Source organism: Varroa jacobsoni, unplaced genomic scaffold, assembly GCF_002532875.2.
Source record: "Varroa jacobsoni isolate VJ856 unplaced genomic scaffold, vjacob_1.0 scaffold_617, whole genome shotgun sequence".
Taxonomy (NCBI): Eukaryota; Metazoa; Arthropoda; class Arachnida; order Mesostigmata; family Varroidae; genus Varroa; species Varroa jacobsoni.
The window spans coordinates 399,602-418,816 of NW_019213519.1; the positions used below are offsets into that span (position 1 = coordinate 399,602).

The following is a 19,215-nucleotide window of genomic DNA, read 5'->3' on the forward strand; positions in this document are numbered from 1 at the left end:
TCGGCGTCGGATAGCGATTCCAAGCTATGATTTGTAGAAGACCACCTGAATACAAAATAACCCCTGTTCGTATACAACGTTTTCCTAAATAAGAAGCGTTCCCCGTTGCCAAAGGAAATAATCTGAACGATTTCTATCATGTTACAGGGGTAAAACCTTACTACTAGCTTCGTGGCCTGAAAAGTAGAATACAAAGAGCTTGTCTGACAATTAAATATTATCGATTGCTTCGATTACTGACTGACTTCATGGTGATCTCACAAACGACGTTTCTAACCCTACCAGCCCAAGCCTAGTTGACCGTCTTCCAGAAGAGGCCGTTCTAACGCGAAACTAACTACCATGGCAAGGAATTACTGCCGTTACGCGGGCGTTACTGCCTTCCTTCAGCTGTATCGTATTGCAATCGGATCGTCGCTAGAGAAAGATCTCCACAACGCTTTATGGCTCTGAGCAAGCGAGGTACTGGTCAGCAGATCAGAGATCCACTGATGGCCACCCGACCAATAGCTCAGTTCAATGGCAGCGGCTGCAAACCTAGATGGTGGTATCTGGCCTTTTTAGTGGGTTCACTCGAAAGTCACTGCCCCTATCGCTGGTTACAAACGTCCGAACAGCTTCCTCGCGACCACTGCTTCCCTGCTGCTGTGCTCGAAGCGTAGCATAGCGCATATATCCAGACACTACCAAGCGTCAAGCAGGCAAATTGTACAATTTGCGCTGTTGGCTGAATGCAGCAAAGTGACGCTGAGCGCTGACCGCACAAGCTCCGCCCCTAATCGCGTTAGCTCCGCCTCCCACCGAGTGAGCACCGTCTGCGCCGCGCATCGAGTGTCGGCCAGAGCGAACTCCTGTAGGGGACAGTCATCGGACGCTCACTGACAACGGCCGGAGCTTTGCGGAACGTAAGCCAGTCAGAACATTCGGAGTCGACTAAAGAACTGTGCTGGTACGGCGAGGCAAAGGCAACTTCCAGACTTCTGCTCTCTTCAGTGTCAATTCGGTTAGTAAGGCACAGCTGTCAATAGGAACGTCAGTCAGTAGACATTTATGTTTCTGTTTCCCTACGGACCCTTTCGTACAAGCTAAAATGTCCTCAAAAGATAACAAGTTGTTTAGTTCATGTACTCAAGCCTCGCTGCGATGCTGCTAAGGTGAAAAACGGAAGTGGATCCGTAGAGGATGTCGGTGTGACTGATATGAATCGAATGTCCAAAAAGGACTGTGCAAAACTCCTGACAAGGACGACGTTCGCTGAAGCTTTCTGATCGGTGAAGTGTAAAGTGTATAAAAACTACTGAGGTCGAGCATTCTGATCACCATTTAATTCGGAACGAATAATTTCAGGGGTCTCTTTCTACAGCAGTTTTCTACTACGTCACAAGAAATGTTCAGCAGAGCTTAGCCTTTTGTCGGTTTAAAATGCCGTTTGCCGTCGCTGACTCAAGACCGGAGTGACACCTCCGCCTGATTAGCAGAACCGTCAAGTGATACCTTCATAATTACCTTCCTCAAGCTTTTCCTCTTCTTCCAAGGGATTCTTTCCTGCGTCGACTCGTCATTTCATCTCGCTGGTTTGCTAGTAGTGCCCTGTTTCGCGTCTATCCTACCGCGTCCTGTCACGTTTTCACACTGCACTTAGCTCACTGCCGATGTCTATAAACTAACCGGCTGTGGGATGACTACAGCATTGCCATTTCACGCTGGGGCGATGTCCAGTATAAACTCTTACGGTTATTACAGCGACTACGGTGGTGGTTCCGATTATTGGACGAGCAATTCTCCCTATCCTAACTCAGTGAGTTCACATGGCGAGTCGCCAGATCCGTATGTAAGTCCTGCCCCTCACACGCACGGGCCATCGTCTGCGCCAAGATCGTACTTTGGCTCCTCTACGCTGAGTTCGACCACTTCTTACGCGGTTGACAGCCACTCGTACGCTGGCTCCGGGGGTTATCCGGGGAGCGAGCCTAGACTCGAAACCGAGCCCTCGGCCGACGCCCGTCGCCTCGGACCAAAACGTAGAGTGACCGCCAACCGCAAAGAACGCCGTCGAACAGCATCGATCAATAATGCCTTTTCTGATTTACGTGATTGCATCCCCAATGTTCCCCCTGACACGAAGCTTTCAAAAATCAAGACATTGCGTCTGGCCACCTCATATATCGCCTATCTCATGGAACTGCTCGATTCGGAAAACGCCAATTTGGACGCGCTCACAACGCTTCCCGGTCACGGATTTAAGGCCGAACTTGGCAAACGGACAAGGACGCCCGAACAGGAGGAGCGTCGAAAACGGGAACTTGTAAGTGCAACGAAAAAACGCAGTAACGAGAAATCGTTGCGAACAATATATCTGCAGTTAGCTAGTCGTTCATTAAATTGTTTTAGACAATTTGGTATTATTTTTTTAAATGGTTTAAACATGCCGTTTCGTATGCGACTACAGTTGATAGCGATTTAGAAGGGTCATTGTTTTATATTTGATGGTTTATAGATCCATTACAAAGTGTTTAGTAGTGCCAATGATAACTGAGAAACTGAAAGCATATGGGGGGACTACATCTATAGTATTCACGTATTCTACAGTCAAACACGCGAGGTTCAGTCTGAAATGCTTTAGCTGTACTCAATAAATTACCAAATAGCCAGTTTAACTAATGTCCATTGTTAATCATGGTGCACTTATAGATTGTTAACTCCGAGCTAAACTCTAAGCCAGATGCAACCCTACTGGTCAACAACCCAGAAGTGTGTCCCACTATTTGTTCGCAGGATTTATCCACAAGCATCGAACACGATTTTCTCTAGTACTTGGTTTGATCCTATGATTTGTATTAAGTGTGAATATGCATGTTCCTCGGTACGGTGCGTGTGTGATCCATTCACGGGCGTCGCGAAACGTTTACAGCGCGACTACATGACAGGTCACACCCCCGCACCCCGATCTGTTTTCATATTCGGCCATTCACAGGCACATCCAAAGTAGCGTCCCTCCCGTCAACAATAGCGTAGTGTCGGTACGTTCAGCGGTTGAAGCGTCGAATAGGTCATGATCCCAACCGCGATTGAGTGCTCAATAGTTCAGCTAGCGGCAGCAAGCCTTTGAAAGGCCATCGCATCGGCAAAAGTTCAAACAAAGCTGAATGGCTTCCGTTATTTTGTGGTGGACGTCTGTCCATAAGTGTTTATATGAAAGCAGATAGGTTACCCAGCGATTGATTGGTCGAATCGTATCAACGCAGTGGGACACCCATGGTGAGCTGTGCCAGTGGTAGTTGAACACAAAAATCGCTGTGGAACTCTATGGAGCTAAGGACGGGGGTGCATGCAAAGTATAGGAGCCCTCCCGGAACAGCGAAGGGGTATTTTTTTCCCTATCAATATGCATAGCTGAGAGATAATTTTGCTGAAACGTCCTGAAATGTCTGTGAGTCGTAGGCGGTGTTGGAGCCGACGACAGGATATTGACATTCATATGGTCAAGTCTGAGCACACCTGCCCGACAAAGGACACCTGCGAAGTGCTTTTTGGCTCAAAGGTCCTATCTAGCTTGCACATCTGGCGCAATCCTATCGACGGGTTGTCGGAAACAACAGCGCACAGAGTAGCTCGGGTTTCAACGTAAAATACGTAAAAGTCGTCCTAAAACTACTGTATATTAATACACTACGAATTAACCGACTTGAAATATTTGCATCCTATTTCTTGGTAAATAATGGTGTGAGCGATACAAAGCTTTCTAAAGAGTCTTGTAGCTATATGTAACGCCTTGTACTATATGTTATCTGGTAGAAGGAAAGTTGAACTGGCTTTTTATACAATAAGTTCGTATCGATAACATTTCTAAAAAGAAGTGAACCTTAACGCGGTGTAACAGTGGTATCGAGCTTAAGCTTGAATTTGTTTTTGGTACCAAAAGCGACGATGATTGTGGATGTCGTTTGCAACACTTTTACGCTCTCTATATCATCAGCGTTCGATCTCTTCGCACTGAATTGACTAGGTGAGCACTGCTGATTGGTGACAAAATTAGGACACCATGGTTAGTGGTCAATCATTACCCTCTAAAAGTTATGCGAAGTTTTTTAAACATTGGCAAACTTAATTCTTAGTTTAATGAAGACAAACGTTTATTGTTGTGCCGAGTTTTCTAAAGCGTTCTGCAGCGCGGACTCAGTTCGATTTAATAATTTCGTCTGGTTCCGCCCAACCAAATTCGACGTAATATCTATTGGAAGCGTATCCTCTTTGGGCCCGGGACCTGCCCAGTTTCTCCATTAGCGATCTAATTCGCCAGGTGTTAGTGCAGTACTGAAATCGGACACGGCTTTTCCGCATCAAACGATGCTTCCATACTCTACATAATACGACTGTGATTTTACTTGCCTGACGCTTAAACGGGCGTCTTCGGAAGGCTGTAAACCGTCACACAACCAAATTAATCGGTCCGGCACAACGCTCCTGGAACTTTCTATGGTGCCTGTCGAGTCACCGCCCCCATCGTCTGCGAATCGGCCTGTTAGCTTGATTACGTATAGTGCTTCTATCGAGCGCTCACAACAACATAGAGAAAGAACATTCGTGGGAACAACAGCGACAAAATGTCTTGTTAGATACCGTTACTGTAGAGGTTAGAATCTGGGTATCTATCAACAGCTTCCAAAGGACATGCGGAAAACACTAAAAGCATAGTGTAAAATAGTATACTAGAGGTTTTTTGAAGTATCTTGAATCAGTGTACACTAATACTTTTTTTCACACGGTCACGGTATCTACTCGCATTTGAAGTATCTCTATAAGATTCAACTATAGAACGTGGTATGTTGTGCCTGATATTCCTTTACTTATATACACGGTTTGTACGCAGATGGTGTCTTCATTGACAGTTGTATTTAAGCCCGTTGAGCTATGCACACGATTTGAATCTATTATAGACAATAATTTTTGACCGGGTCAAGAAATCATTGAAACACCGAACAACTATGCACCCATTGTAGAGCACTACGACCTATCCAATTGACCATAAATGGCCATAGCGTCAGCTGCAGGTTCGTATGCTCGTATTAATGTACTGCAATTTTTCAAAGGGTCTCCCAAGTTGAAGTTATTTAGTTGAAGTTATTTAGTATAACGAAGTCTGACGCAAATCTGCGCCTGATGGTATCTTCGATAACATTCGAAATAAAATCTTTAATTATAAGAAGCTATCGGTCCTGTTTCGGAACTCGTTTGTATTTTATTTAAGTTGTAGTTAGCAATAGTTACACACTCGACGGTATTGAATGAAGCAGAAAAGGCATTAACTTGTTTTTGGTTGTTGTGGTTTTCGTCCGCCTGCACCTAAACGTTGTTTCTAATGGATCAATGCTCCATTCCATGTTCGACCTACTTTCTCACTTCTGGCTGTTTCGCTCATTTTCCCAGCCTTAGGTCAATTTTTTTCTTATCCAAACTTCTCGCTGTTCCTTTGGCGACCTTCTAAGGCTAGCAAAAGCAAACCGTTTTCTCCATCAATCTCTTTCGAAGAAAATAGAAAGAACACGCTAAAGAAGATGTTTCTTAGGCCGTAGCAAACGCTCGAGCCGTTCAGAGAGAGAGAGAGAGAGCTGTAAATGTTTTTCTACCTTGGTCTGATTCGTTCTTATTTGCTCATCATCGTAATCCTCAAGGATACGGTTTGCTGATGGCAGCAGTGTCTCATCCTTATCTGGTGACTCGAACCTCTTGACAAAGTAACTGGCCAACAAAAAGTTAAATGCTAATAGACGACACCCCTTAAATGTTTAGAATGTGAAATGTGACAGTGATATGCGCTACAAACGCATCGTTCAGTTAAGGTAAATCATTCGAAACGTACCGTTTATGAAAACAATGACCACTTCTACCAAACGTATATAATAATAATAAACGTTATAATAAAGAGCGTGATTTGTGAAGATGCCTAAAATGTTTGCCTCGTAAGTCTACGGTGATTTGTTCGGTTAGACTTGTGGGCTTCTCCCGGAGATCATTTGCGTTTATAGGCAGCTATCTCGGGACCAGCAAACTAATCGATAATTAGGACCTTCTCTTTTTGACAAACGAATTTTGTCGTTGGCATAGCGTCCTTCTCATGCCATAATAATAAAATTCTTTAGTTTTCTGTGCTAATCCGAAAACGCCTCAATAACTCGAACTGATCCCCAATATAATCGAACGTCTTTGTTAGATTAGTTGCAGGTAATACCGGAAACGCTGTTAAAAAAAAGTATACCTAGTTTAACTAAGAGGTAATTCAGGCTGTGTGGCACACCGTAGATACAGGCCCCCACTGAAACAGATGTTAAACCAACATACATATAGGTACCCACACGGTTTGCAAGATCGCGTGCAGTAGCAAATGCAGAGTTTTTCAGGTTAGGTTATCAGGATCCATGTATGCTGTAAATGTATATTGCAATACAGAATAAAGTTAAGTGTGCATAGCACCGCTTTGCATCGAGTATTCCACCAACAAAAATGATTGTGTGCACTGCGTCATATACATAAACATTAATTCATTTGAATGAAAATAGTATAGATAAATTATAGTATGATTAAGTAATGTTGCCCGCGTTTCTACTCAATTGTGCCTTTTTTTCCAAGTTTCCATGATCTGCGGCCTGATCAGCATGATGAAATGCAATACGTTCGATCATCTGCATTTTAATGCTATTACCATTTTTGATTAGTTAAAGGTCGCTTAGCACTATTCAGGTGGTATACACAAAATATCCTCATTGTGCCTTCTTTAGTTCTGGATTAACAACTCGAGCGGTATGGTAGATAGAGCCACTCGGTACATACAGGAGAACGTTGAGCTTTTGGAAGTTTTCGCCGTCTCCGAAATGTTCTACATCTACCCGTTTAAAGGAGCGAACAAAACAAAGTGAAACTAGTATACCCCCACAGTGACGCTAGACATAGGTATCGTACTGGTGATAAAAAAAATGACTGGTAAAGCCCAACGCGTTTTATGGGCTGGTCATGTTCACAGTTTCAATCGCTCATCACAGTTATAATTGAAACCTGTGGGTTAGTATTAACATAAAAGATGATCACACACGTGTCCATTGAGAAAATGCCTGAACGAACCCCCACAAACCATGTTTCACTGTGTTTCTGTCTCTATTCATCCGCCATAACGAACGGGGCATCTTCGACAAGTATTGCATAGCTTTTCTCATTCCGGAATTTTACGGCCATCCCTGCGATTTTCATTGTTCCACTGCGTATAACAATAACCATCGAAGCAGTTCAGATTTATTATATGGGCGTCATTCCCTTGATTGATCCGAATGTATCTATCTCTGCTTAGAGGACTTGTCGGCGACGCAAAATGCTCCGGGACGGGAGAGCTCCACAGCCACCAGCTGAGTGAGTGCCCGTCGGACTTACGCATTCATATTCGCAGATAGACGAGCGTCGCAGTGGGATCGTTCGTTTTTTCCTAAAGCCTCCGGAGCGCCACTGAAAGTGCTACATTATTCAGTGCGACTGGCTCAGCGCTTTCTTTCTCTAGAAACGCGACACCGTCTCACCGTTTGAGTATTCGCGTTGACGACCGCACGCTCTAGTGATTGTTGGCCTGACACTCCGCTTGGAAGTGCGCTGCTGATCTTCTTGGCTAGTGGCGGGCCACTCGATGTAGGTACGAATGTCTTTTTCATTGGTTCAGTCCTTCGGTGCCTTAGGTCGCCTTATTCGTTCACGGCTAGCTAGACATAAACGGGCGAAGCAGCACACACAATCGACAGACAGCGGCAGACCTTAAGCGTCTCGCGTCTGGTAGACGCTGTTCTAGGGGTTCGGATCGTACGCACGTTTCTATCCATTGGCGAAATAAGTCCGCGTATAGCTGCCCAGTAAAGTGTGAAGGCTGTCGTAAGTGTCTAGAGATGGCGAGAAAGCTTATCAGTGGTGCTGTTAGTAAAAGACTGTGATTGTAATGCCTTTAGCCCGTGGATCTCATCTAAATGCTTGTTCGCTGCTGCCGTTACTGTTAGTCATGTAATTTTCGCTCACCGCTGTGCATCGTCTTTTTTAACTTTTGTTAAGGCCGTAAAAATTACGCGACGCCTGTCTTCCTACAACGGCAGTCTGGATATTAACGCCCCTATTTTTTTTTTGTTATTCCGGGGGGTCGAATGTCGAGAGGAGATGCGATTGTACTAGACGATGAGCAGCTATGACAAATGAACGTATGAACGGCAGGTGATAGAGACAAGTTTCAAGCATAAGCAGAAATCGGTTACAGACCAATTTCTTCTAATGCTAATCTAAAGCGTCAATAAGCCAGATACGATTTTTATATGGTTCTTGCAGGAAAATTACGAATATCTATGGAAAAATAGTGCAACGAGAAAAAGTGGGCTGAAATAAAAAATATATCGAAAACTATTACATCCTCGAAGTTGCAGCTGACATGCAATATTTTGTTTTTTCAAATAGGTGTTGACCCGTCTCCAAGCAGACACCCCGCATATTGGCATAATTGAGTTAGCTAGTAACATGCCCATTTCCTAATCCATTGTAACTTGGCAAAAATCGGCACGTTCCCTGACAGCAGATATGACCACACAGATACGACTGATAATTACTCATTCAACTCCGGTGATTGCATAGAGCCGAGCGATTCATCGGCTTACTTAAGAGCTTCGTATCATCCACGACGATACAGGCGTTCTATAATCGATCAGGTACATCGCTGGGTGACGTTCTCATATCCGAGAATTCGCTCGTATAGGCTCCCGGAGATCGCTGCCAGCCAAATGCGCGATTTTGCGCTATTATGAAGTGTCACTATTTTTTTCTATGACGCTGTTGGGCCGTACGTCTAATTGACCGTGAGTCGAATGTCGCATTCGCGCTGGTAAGGGTCACGGGAGATGGATACTTATATTCTTATCGGACACGAGCGACAGACTGGCGTGACGGAAACAGCCGCTCACCCAGCTCCATGCTAGGAGCTAGATAAATTGAGCTGATCTTTGTTTCATGTATTGAAGCCAAATCAATGACTTGTCACGAGGTGTACGGCCGATAGCGGTGAACATTTTTTATCGATACAGCGTAAATAGTCTGTACTTTTGATGAGTAATTAACTTAATCCTAATTAATTGATAGTGCTTCTACTTTTTGATATCCTCAATGTGTCCGGGGAAATTTAAAACAGCAGGATTAAGTTTAAGTTGATTTGGGCATGAAGAGAATTTGGCGTAGTCGGCACTTACAATCCATGTAACAGTTACTCGACTACATTACAATTGTACCCCATTACTACTGTTTCATTAGTTATCGCACTGTCCCATACCACAGACATCTCATGCACTAGCTAATTAACATTGAATTACGGTTACTGTTGTTATTACTGAACAGTTGCCGGTAAGCATCGCGCGCTACGTAAGGACGTCCCTATGGGTGTTCATAATGTTATTCGAACGCGTCGCCGCTTCGTTTCGGTTACGGCGAATAGCTTATGGTCCGACGGGGTAATGCAGGGTAATCTTTTCACGCTATAACGTTCGATTCGAACAATTTTATCAGATTACCCCACTCTGCGATAATCCCAGGTCCGCGTCGACGTTCCGAATAGCGTTCAGCGCTCTACTAGTAATCCAGACTACTTTTGCAGCTCCTCCTCGTGTTCGTTGAAAGGAATTAATGCATTGATTACTCGCAGGATTACGGTCTCTCTTATTTATCACTACCTACAGCTGAATCAAAGAGGATCACTAGCGGGGTCTCGCGTTATCCACGTCCAAACGACAGAATCGCTGGGGTCTGATCCTATGCGGCGATCACCACGGAAGTGGTCGTATCGCTACGGCGATACCTATTGGAATGCATCATGTCTTGTTAGATCTCGTTAACTTTTCGCGGCTAAACTAGGTTGTTATTGTAAGCGCTATAGCGGTCGACGTATGTGTATATTCGAGTCAGAGGCTGGTCGGAAACGTGACGACATTTGGGAGATAAAAACCAATTTAAGCTATTCCGATGTGGGACACTGGGCAGAAGAAAAAGGATCCAGAGCTGTCACCGGTGTGCTATCGAACACAAGTACTTACGTGTGCCAGTAGCAACGGGTAGCAGCTGCACTAGTAACAAGCGTCTGTCGAATTGCTTTAGAACGACCTGTTGTTTTGTTACTAATGATCACAAATCAATTATAGCAATTAGACTTTTCGAAATAAAACTGCATACTGTTCGCAAATAAGCTTGTGTAACTGCGCAATATATCGAAAATTAATGATAACAAAATTAGATCATTCTTTTAAACAACAAAGTAGGTTACACAAAACGCCTCTTCTGTTATGCACCAACTTTGATTACGTGACTTTGAGACGTCACGTTCATATTTATATTTTATATATATTTTTACTTTTATATTTATATTATTTAAGGGTAGACAGCTCAGCGCAATACTTTACCTTCTATGGATAAATTATGTGGTGATGTAGGATTTTCGTTCTTTACAACGCAAACGTACCTTGTTGTACAAACCGTGGATTTCATGTAGTGGCAGGTATAGCTGCTCCAGAGGACCTTTTGACATAACAATATTATCACCTTTTTCTAGCAGTATTATAACTGAGTATTATAGAAATCTTATGATGACCCTTCTTAAACGAAACGTTCAGCATAGTCAATAAGGCCCTGCTGCGCAATTAGACTTATCGACAAGGAACGTGACACAATAACCCGGTCGATAGAGCTAGGTCTGCTGTAAATTTTCTCATGATGCGGGATTTAATGTTAAAAAACATGGCATTGGGTTTGGCCAAACTCTAACCAATTATCTCTTTTTTTATTATGTTTTTCAGCGAAATCCTCCTGCGCGCATTTTCTTTATGGAAATTGTTTGTCCTATCATTTTTGACCGCTTCCGCCGTTAATCAACTGATCCCTGGTTTGGCCCACATACTGTAGAATAGGAAATACTCTGGGTAGGAAGATGTATATTATGGCTACTCCAAGAATGGGTATCCTACCAAGGGTACGCTAAATGCGAAACCTAACGCTTGCTTGGCAGAGAACGTCTGTACTTGCTAATCAAATCAACTGCTTCTGGCGTCAAAACCAGACCACCACGCGCTCTCGGTTCCTTCGAGTCTCATTGCCTAGGAGGAGTGTCTAGAAAAGTTAGGCCGGTCACCCTTAGCTCAGGTTTCGATATTTCGCCCTTCTCTTCTACAGATGGCTATAGCCTAGTCATTCGTGGAAAGGAAGTGGCAAACCCGTGAATCTGTGCCGCGAAATGAAGAGGCTGCTGTTGTACCCAGTGTCTTCATAACGGCAGGAAAGAAAGGAATTGTCAAGAGCGTGCGAGATCAATATTGTGTACTTGAAGAGACACAGTTTAATGGACTTAACTCTATACACATATATATATATATATATATATATATATATATATTTGTGTGTATTTAGGGCTGCTTGGAGTGATTAAACAGGTGTGAGTCAAGTCAATCCATAATTCAACTCACTGCTGTAGTACAATTTCTCGTAATTAACTCCTGTCAATACAACTAGGGAAAGATGACCGTTCCGTTCTCCATAAGCGTACAACGTTGCCTAACAGAGACTGTGATACACCCAGCTTAACTCGTTTATAATACCTAATACAAACGCAGCAACACCTACAAGGAACGATAACACAATACCATGCCAGGTGTCTAAATGCCTACAAGGCTTTTTACCACGGGGACGAACCCTACCGCCACCATCTTTTGGTGTTCCCTAGCTCCGTGATCATCTAAAGCATTCCACTATGCTGCCATACAGATGCGAGTAGATTCTCCAGTTGCCACTTTTCCCACACCTTGTCGTAAAGTGCGGGAGTTTACCCCCACCCCCCACCAACACCCCTTTTCTTTGCCCCCATGTCCTAGCAGGGGCATTGGCTCCGCCTAAATCGGAACGGACCGCCCTCGCCCACCAATCGCGCTTCCATAGGACGACGCGACGGCGCAGTGGAACCCAGCTGGTTGGGAACCCTGACACGGACAAGACAGCTGCGTCAGTAAAATAAGCTCATAGGAGGTTGAACAGAGTCTACACTGTTACTAAAGCGATAGATTGAAATTAACTCTTCAGTGTAATGCGATCTGCCATTTACATAAAACAAAGTTGAAATATCTCGGGTAATATTAACTTGTTTCAGTATGTGCAACTGAAAAACCAGTCTAAAGTTTTTGTACAGTAATGTCTAATCCCCATGATGGCGTAGTGGTAAAGTATTAGCTTACTAGGTCTAGAAACACTCAATGAAATTGGGTTCGAAGGGTCGAAGCTGGCATGGACCCTTTTCGCTTCGTACTGGGAAGTAAACTCCTGAGACAGTGTTTAACAACGGCATTACCGAACAGAAAACTAAAAACATTTATGAATCGTATTATGCAACGTCTACCTATAATCCGAGCACCTGGAGAAACAAAAACCGTAAAATGAATGTTAGGGTATGTCAATTTTTTAGGTTCTCCATGTAGTCTACGCGTGAGCATATGAATACTCTGCAATTGACCTATATAAAACAGCTGTTCTTCCTACTCATAGGTAGCGCTCTGTTGATATTTCCCTATAAATAAAGCGTATTACTATTAGTAACGTAATCAGGTCGGTAAGCTTAGACATCGTCCATGGCCCTTGACCTCACATTGATTTGCCTCTGCCGAAAGAAAGCCACTCTAACTGAAATTACTTGACCCTTACTGTCCTATATATTGATATCCTATGCGCTTCCAATATGCCACATGTTCACTGTGCCTGAACGCGTATCGTTTTTGTATATTCCACGTATCAATGCCCTCTACGCAAAATCTTCGACGCCCTGCCCTCCCATGTATTATCATGCGTTTCCATTTATCTAAAATCTAGATCAAGCTTCGCGAAGGGTAGCCTTGCCTTGCCGTTCTCAGCCCATATCTGCAGTACCCCTAAGGCCCGTTCAACAACTCACTCAGCTGCCCTCACGAAGTAGGAATCAACTATTCAGAAAGCACCGGGGGCAAAACTGTTAGGTAGCTCTGGCTCAAAGCTTTACTTGCCACCGTGCACCGCATCTTAATACCACTGTTTTACCACTACAGGCAGCACCAAGGGTTCGTTGTGCTCTGTTCACGCAGTGGTTCTTCCCAAAGACGTGATTCCAGATGGGAACATGTACACCAAAAAAAAAAAAGAGAGACGGAGATAAAAAAAAAAAAACGTCTGGTTTACGTCAAATGTGGACGACAGGGTAAATGACGCTCACAGACAGCTGAGTGCAGGGAAATACAGGCAGAGATACACTGGAGAAGTATGGAGAGCGGGCGTCTGAGAGAGGCGATGGTCCACAATGAGACAAGAGGACAGAGACCGCTAGTTTCTGACTGTACGCGAGTGAGTAGCAAAAAGAAAGAAAAATGAACTACAGTGCTACGATAAGCAGTAGTCCTGCTGGTCGTGTTGGGGCTACTCTTAAAAGACTGCCCTCAATAGGACAGCGATGTAGTCGGCGTCGAAGACGTAGACTCCATCGTTATGCTGGGTGGTCCATGCCACTTTGAGAGCCACTTGCCCTAGAGATACACTTTTTCCACCATCTTGGAGCGTGTTCGGGTTTTTTGTTCATTCAGCCTTTTAGTCTCTTAGCAGAGGAAAAACCGCACAGTCCTTTTATATGTCACACAAAACGTCAAAATATATATCGATCGAAGACGAACAGTTCATAACTGCTGAACAAATAATTCGTAAGAAGTAGCAGTTATAGGTACTCAAAAGTAGACTGCTGATAATTTCTTGTTGCTGGGCAAATAGGATTATCTTTACTCGAAACCTACTTTATTAGTGAATTATACGTACGTGTTTTCCTTATAACGTTTAATAACGGTCAAGCAACAATCAAATAGCAGTATCATATTTGGATGACGTTCAGCGAAAATCAAACGTTCATATCACTGGGATGTCTACCAATCTATTGTTATGCATGTATTAGTTGCACATTGTGGAGGGACATAACTCGACGAAATGAATTAAGCTGACAGCCTTAATGGTAAACCTAACCTTCAGGTTCAGTGTTGTTTCGCACTTTGGTGAAACAAACAACTGCGTGCAACTAGGAAAAAGCATTAGTTAATATCGGTGTGCCAAAACTATTCATGCTATTCATATATCTATAGCCTTATCAAGCTGCCTCTTATTTAATGTTTGCTTCATTTCAGGCGTTGGCGATGCTACACGCACCGGGTCGGGGTAAAAAGGGTCGGACCGGATGGCCCCAGCACGTTTGGGCACTTGAGTTGGAAACCAATAATCCACAACATCACCACTCAGGAGCCACAGGAAATCCTTCGGAGGGTCCTCCAGGCCTCACACCTCTCATGCCCCCACCGACAAGTGAACACTTGCATGGCACCGGAAGCACGATAGAGCTGTAATTCTAATTATATATCAATCAAATGGAGAACGCTTCATTACTGAACGACTAATAATATCGAGCAAAAATGACAAAGCGCTTGCTCCATAAGGTAGTAACGGATAGGACACACCTTGGTAAAACGTGCTATGGAGTATCGTCGTGGGTCTGATTATAACAAACGTGTTACAGAATGAAGTGATTTATAATTGCAGGTGTATTACGATCCCAGCTAACTAATAGAAGGCCCAAGCTTTCTACAGTAGCCAATTAGGAAAAAAACAATTCAGATTCAATGGTGGAAAAATATTTGTGAAGGCAAAAGCAGCAGCAATAGTGAAGTATTACAGCCGGTTTGGGTGAAAATCACCATTTTGCTATTTATAATATGCCGCCAGCAGCCACAACAAAAGCTAGCTTTAATTGAAATAATTACAAAATGAATATTATATATTAATTAAAATCGTTTGTTATTTCGTATTCGTTTGCATTTGTCATCACAAATTTTTATGGGTATTGACGTACTAAAATGACTAATATGTATACACAACGGTTTTTCCGCGTGACTTGCGGTGTATTTAATCTGGATGAATTGCCGTCGACTGACCGTTTTGTTATTATCATCTCATATTTTTACCTACCGATTTCAACAAACACCGTAGTCAGACCGCCGGAACCAGCATATGTACATATAATATACGTAATAATATAATAACAATAACATGTATTATAGATTTCTGCGGCACGGTATCGTTACCTAAGCAAGCTTAGGTAGCGCATGTATGGTAGTGTGCGAAGCCATCACAGGTAAATAAGACAGCTTATCTTTCTCAGAAGCTTTAGCCTTTGCGTTAGCAACACAAGGTTCTTTAATAATCCTAATTTCTATTACCATTACAATATGCTACTGATAATGAAAAAAAAAATGATAATATAATATAATAAACATAACTGAGTGAGTGATATTATTCTAAATATCATAGGTAACAAGATCATAGGGTGCCCTGGTATACCCCAAAACCATATGCGTTTTCTTGGAGTCAAAATGTCCGAACGCGATTTTCAACATGGGTTCAACGTATGAAGATAATTGTGTATGAAGACAATTGTTAGCTTAACTACTGCTACCATTTCTGCTATAACCGAGTTATGGTGTCAGGAATTATCGATCTGAGCCATTCCGCACTTAAGCCGATGCAGAATTGAGAACCAGACAAATCTTTCGTCAGAGTCAGGTGACAAAACAGCTATTAAGACTATACCATATCATCATATCCTGAATAGCGATCACTGTCAGCTGTCAGCGTACTGAAAACATATGTTGTACCCGGGGTGGGGGGGAGTGACACCCATCGAAGAAGCAATCAGCTAAAGGAATAAGCGGTTGCCATATACGGCTAATGAGCGAAATATGAAACCTGAAGACATGAAGCCAAAGCAACAATGATATACAGTAACTGTACCGAAGTAGACTTAGGTCTTCAGTACACATATGTGGGATATATGGTAAAACAGGAATACGCGCATTGGTTGTTTCTTATAGTGGTCTATCTTGGTATCAAATATGTCATGTATGTACGCATGCGCGGAAAAGATGGGACACTCTCGACGTCTTTACGGAAAGAGGGAAACTGAAACCACTAAACGGTGATATGCATGGGAGATACTATGATTATAACAAGAAAGATGGAATAACTGACCACTTGATAGATAGTAAAGTCAAGTGGAAATGGTGTCGAATAATTAATAAATTATAGTAATGGTATTTCGCCGGTGCTAAGCAATGCAAATCTAAAACTCATCTTTTCGTTCTTTTTTCTTATAAGTAGAGAAGTACATTATATATAGGTAAGTCCCTTCATTCACACAAGCTGTCCTGTACATATCGTTGACGAAACTTGGAGTATTATATAACATATATATGTATATAGAGAAAGGCAGGGAGGGAGAGAAAGCTGAAGACAAGAACTACAATGGGAGTTCGTGAGTGCCTCGTTTTCTTTAAAGTTTAATCCTAACGTTAGGTTCGCAGCGGTAATATTATGGAATAACTCCTAGTTGCATGGTAAGAGTTATCGTATAACGCTCATAATATAAAAATATGTTACTGTAGAACATAAAAAAGGGTAACCCCATTTCAAATAAAAGGTTTCCTATAAATCCAAATAAAAGGGTAACTAATTAATGCAGTTCTTTAATTTTGTCCCAAAAAAGGTGATCGGCAAGCTAGTGCTCCCTTATCTGCTGGTTATATTATCTGCTGAGTTCGCTTTGTAAATTTTTTTATTTAATTGAGGTACCTCTGTAAGTTTTTTTTAATTCTTGGCTAAGGTGCGATCAGTATTACATCCAAATAAACTCATCGTACAAATTTCGCTACAAGATTTAATAGCTCTTTTCATACTAAATCGAAATAGCTACAATGTGTGCTCCTGTCTTATTTTGTCAATTACTATTTTTATTATATCCCCTTTTTTCATTGTTCACCCCTATAACAATAATGCTTTGTTTTAAACTCGATAAGGATTCCCAGTAATGCTTAAAACCAAACAGATGAAGGCAGCAGCGACTTTGAAAAAGATTTTTGAATTCCAAATTTATTTTCAAAAAGCATATTTATTGATTAATCTGAATTCTGACTACAGAACGGCGTAAGATTGTTCTGGCGTTTCGGAATTAAATTTATCCTGTCGCATGAATTATTATTATCAACAAATGAAGAAATCAAAAGTCACTTTTGGCCATTTAAAAATCGAAAGCACAATGATAGTTTATAGTTAATTAAGATACTCCGAAGTCGCCGCAAGTGTAATACGTGTCTGGTACTTGTGGCAAAATCGGTTATGTTCCAGTCGATTCTACTATATAAATTCAACTTAAAGAAAAAGATATTCATCTAAGCTAAACTGATTGATTTCGAGAAAAATCACAAATTTGAGAGCTGACTCTATTTACTGATACTAACAAGGGCCCATCCTCGAAAAAGGCATACACATTTGCTACCGCCAGTCAAACTGAAGTTATTCCCATCTTCCTTGAGTCTATATGGAACCAATTTGTGAGTGTCATATTAGAGTTTGTTGAATTAATAGAATCATCAAAATGCACCCTTTAAAATAAATTTAAAATTCATAAAAAGCATAATAGTTTACGTTTTTTCGATTTTTTAGATCCGGTGCACTTGGTTAAATAAAGGTTTTAATGAACTAAACGTTTTTAACACCTTAACTTACTTAATCTCACGCAAGTTGAACAAATACTAAATGAATGGAATACGCTACCATATAACGTGCAGTACCGTTTAAAACACACATAAGTCTGTTGGTAGCCATTAGAAAAATAGCACAAGGTAAAAAAATACATATGTATATAGCGAATGAAATGTAACTCAAGATTTATCGTTTTATACACCTTTGTTTATTTAAGACAAATTGTTTTTATGTTGTACAGCTCATGTGAAATACTATGGTCAACGCGGGTTCAAAAACCCACTGGCAATGTTGTGAGTCTCTTGGGCGGTAGTCAGTTTGCTATTCATTGCATGAAACACGCGTGGATGATACACACACGCGTTAGAATATTTAAAGAATAAACAGTGTTTTCGAAACAAACAAAAACAACTGCTAGAAGATATTGTACATTGCCATATACAGATCTAGTATACATTAGATGGATAAATGAATGTGTATATATGATTGTAATAATATTAGGCACAATTTATAACCGTAGCCATCCTACGATCATCGCGGTATATACCGGCCTATAGTAGCTCGTGTAAACGATAGACGTACCGTAGAATGTGACAGAACAGGCCTATAGGTAAAATTAAAGGGGGTGACAGGATGTATACATTTTTGCATCACACTCTAAATATGATAGCGGCATTCTAATTCTAAGTATTATTATTAGTACTATAAATTCCTCTTCTCGCAACCTGCATCTGTACTATTTTGCCTAATATTTATTTCTATGCACTCAATTATTACTTGCATATATTTTTTTGATATCAGTCCAAACGTTACGCGCTCCTAATAATGTAAACACGGCAGAAAATGATAGCTTTTTCTTCACAAATACATACATACTTGTATATACTAATGTGTTACCTACAATTGTTGCGTTTGGAACAAGTGCGATGCAGGTCTGGTCTAGATACATGAAATAGAGCAATGCGCAGCCTTTAGTTCCTCTAATATAAAGCGGGACCGAAGAAAGTAGAGAAGAAATAACGGAAAATTTGATGAGTAACAAATGGCAAAACCATATAAAAATATGTCTACAAAAGTGCAAAGCTCGTTCAAAATATTATTCTAATATTTTGGGCTTTTATACAGCATGAGAACCGTAGATGTAAAAAGTCTGCCTGAACAAATGAATATTTTATTTATATTCAAAATATGAGATCCGCAGACAAGTTACTTAATACAGGATATTTACATAAATTTAAACAGCATGATGAACAAAACTACCGACGAAGTTGTTAAATACCGTTATGAACGTTGGTCTTTTTTGATTTCTCATATGCGTTCACGCACAGCATGGACACCGACACTGATATGAAACGGTTTAAAAAACCGGTTTTGCCAATTTAAAGAGCATTCAGAATGCATTCGAGAACATGCATCCTAAATCTCGCGCTTCATCGGTTATGATCACCATATAAGTAATGTAGGAGCTGTTGTGTTTTTCAGTTAAGAAAATTGTCTAAAAAATTTAAGTACACAAACGAAATAATAATGTTTATCACATACTTCTCATTGTACCTGTTTTTCATATCGCCAACAGCAATCATTTCC

General features: G+C 41.6%; 1 protein-coding gene across 1 annotated transcript; it reads left to right on the forward strand.

Moving 5' to 3' along the window:
- The first annotated feature begins 846 nt into the window (after positions 1 to 846).
- On the forward strand, positions 847 to 16,220 carry LOC111261954 (uncharacterized). Its single transcript, XM_022835870.2, has 2 exons — positions 847 to 2,305; positions 14,226 to 16,220. Exons 1-2 carry the CDS (start codon positions 1,679 to 1,681, stop codon positions 14,439 to 14,441), a joined length of 843 nt encoding a protein of 280 aa, XP_022691605.1. The 5' UTR covers positions 847 to 1,678; the 3' UTR covers positions 14,442 to 16,220.
- Positions 16,221 to 19,215: the final 2,995 nt, after the last annotated feature.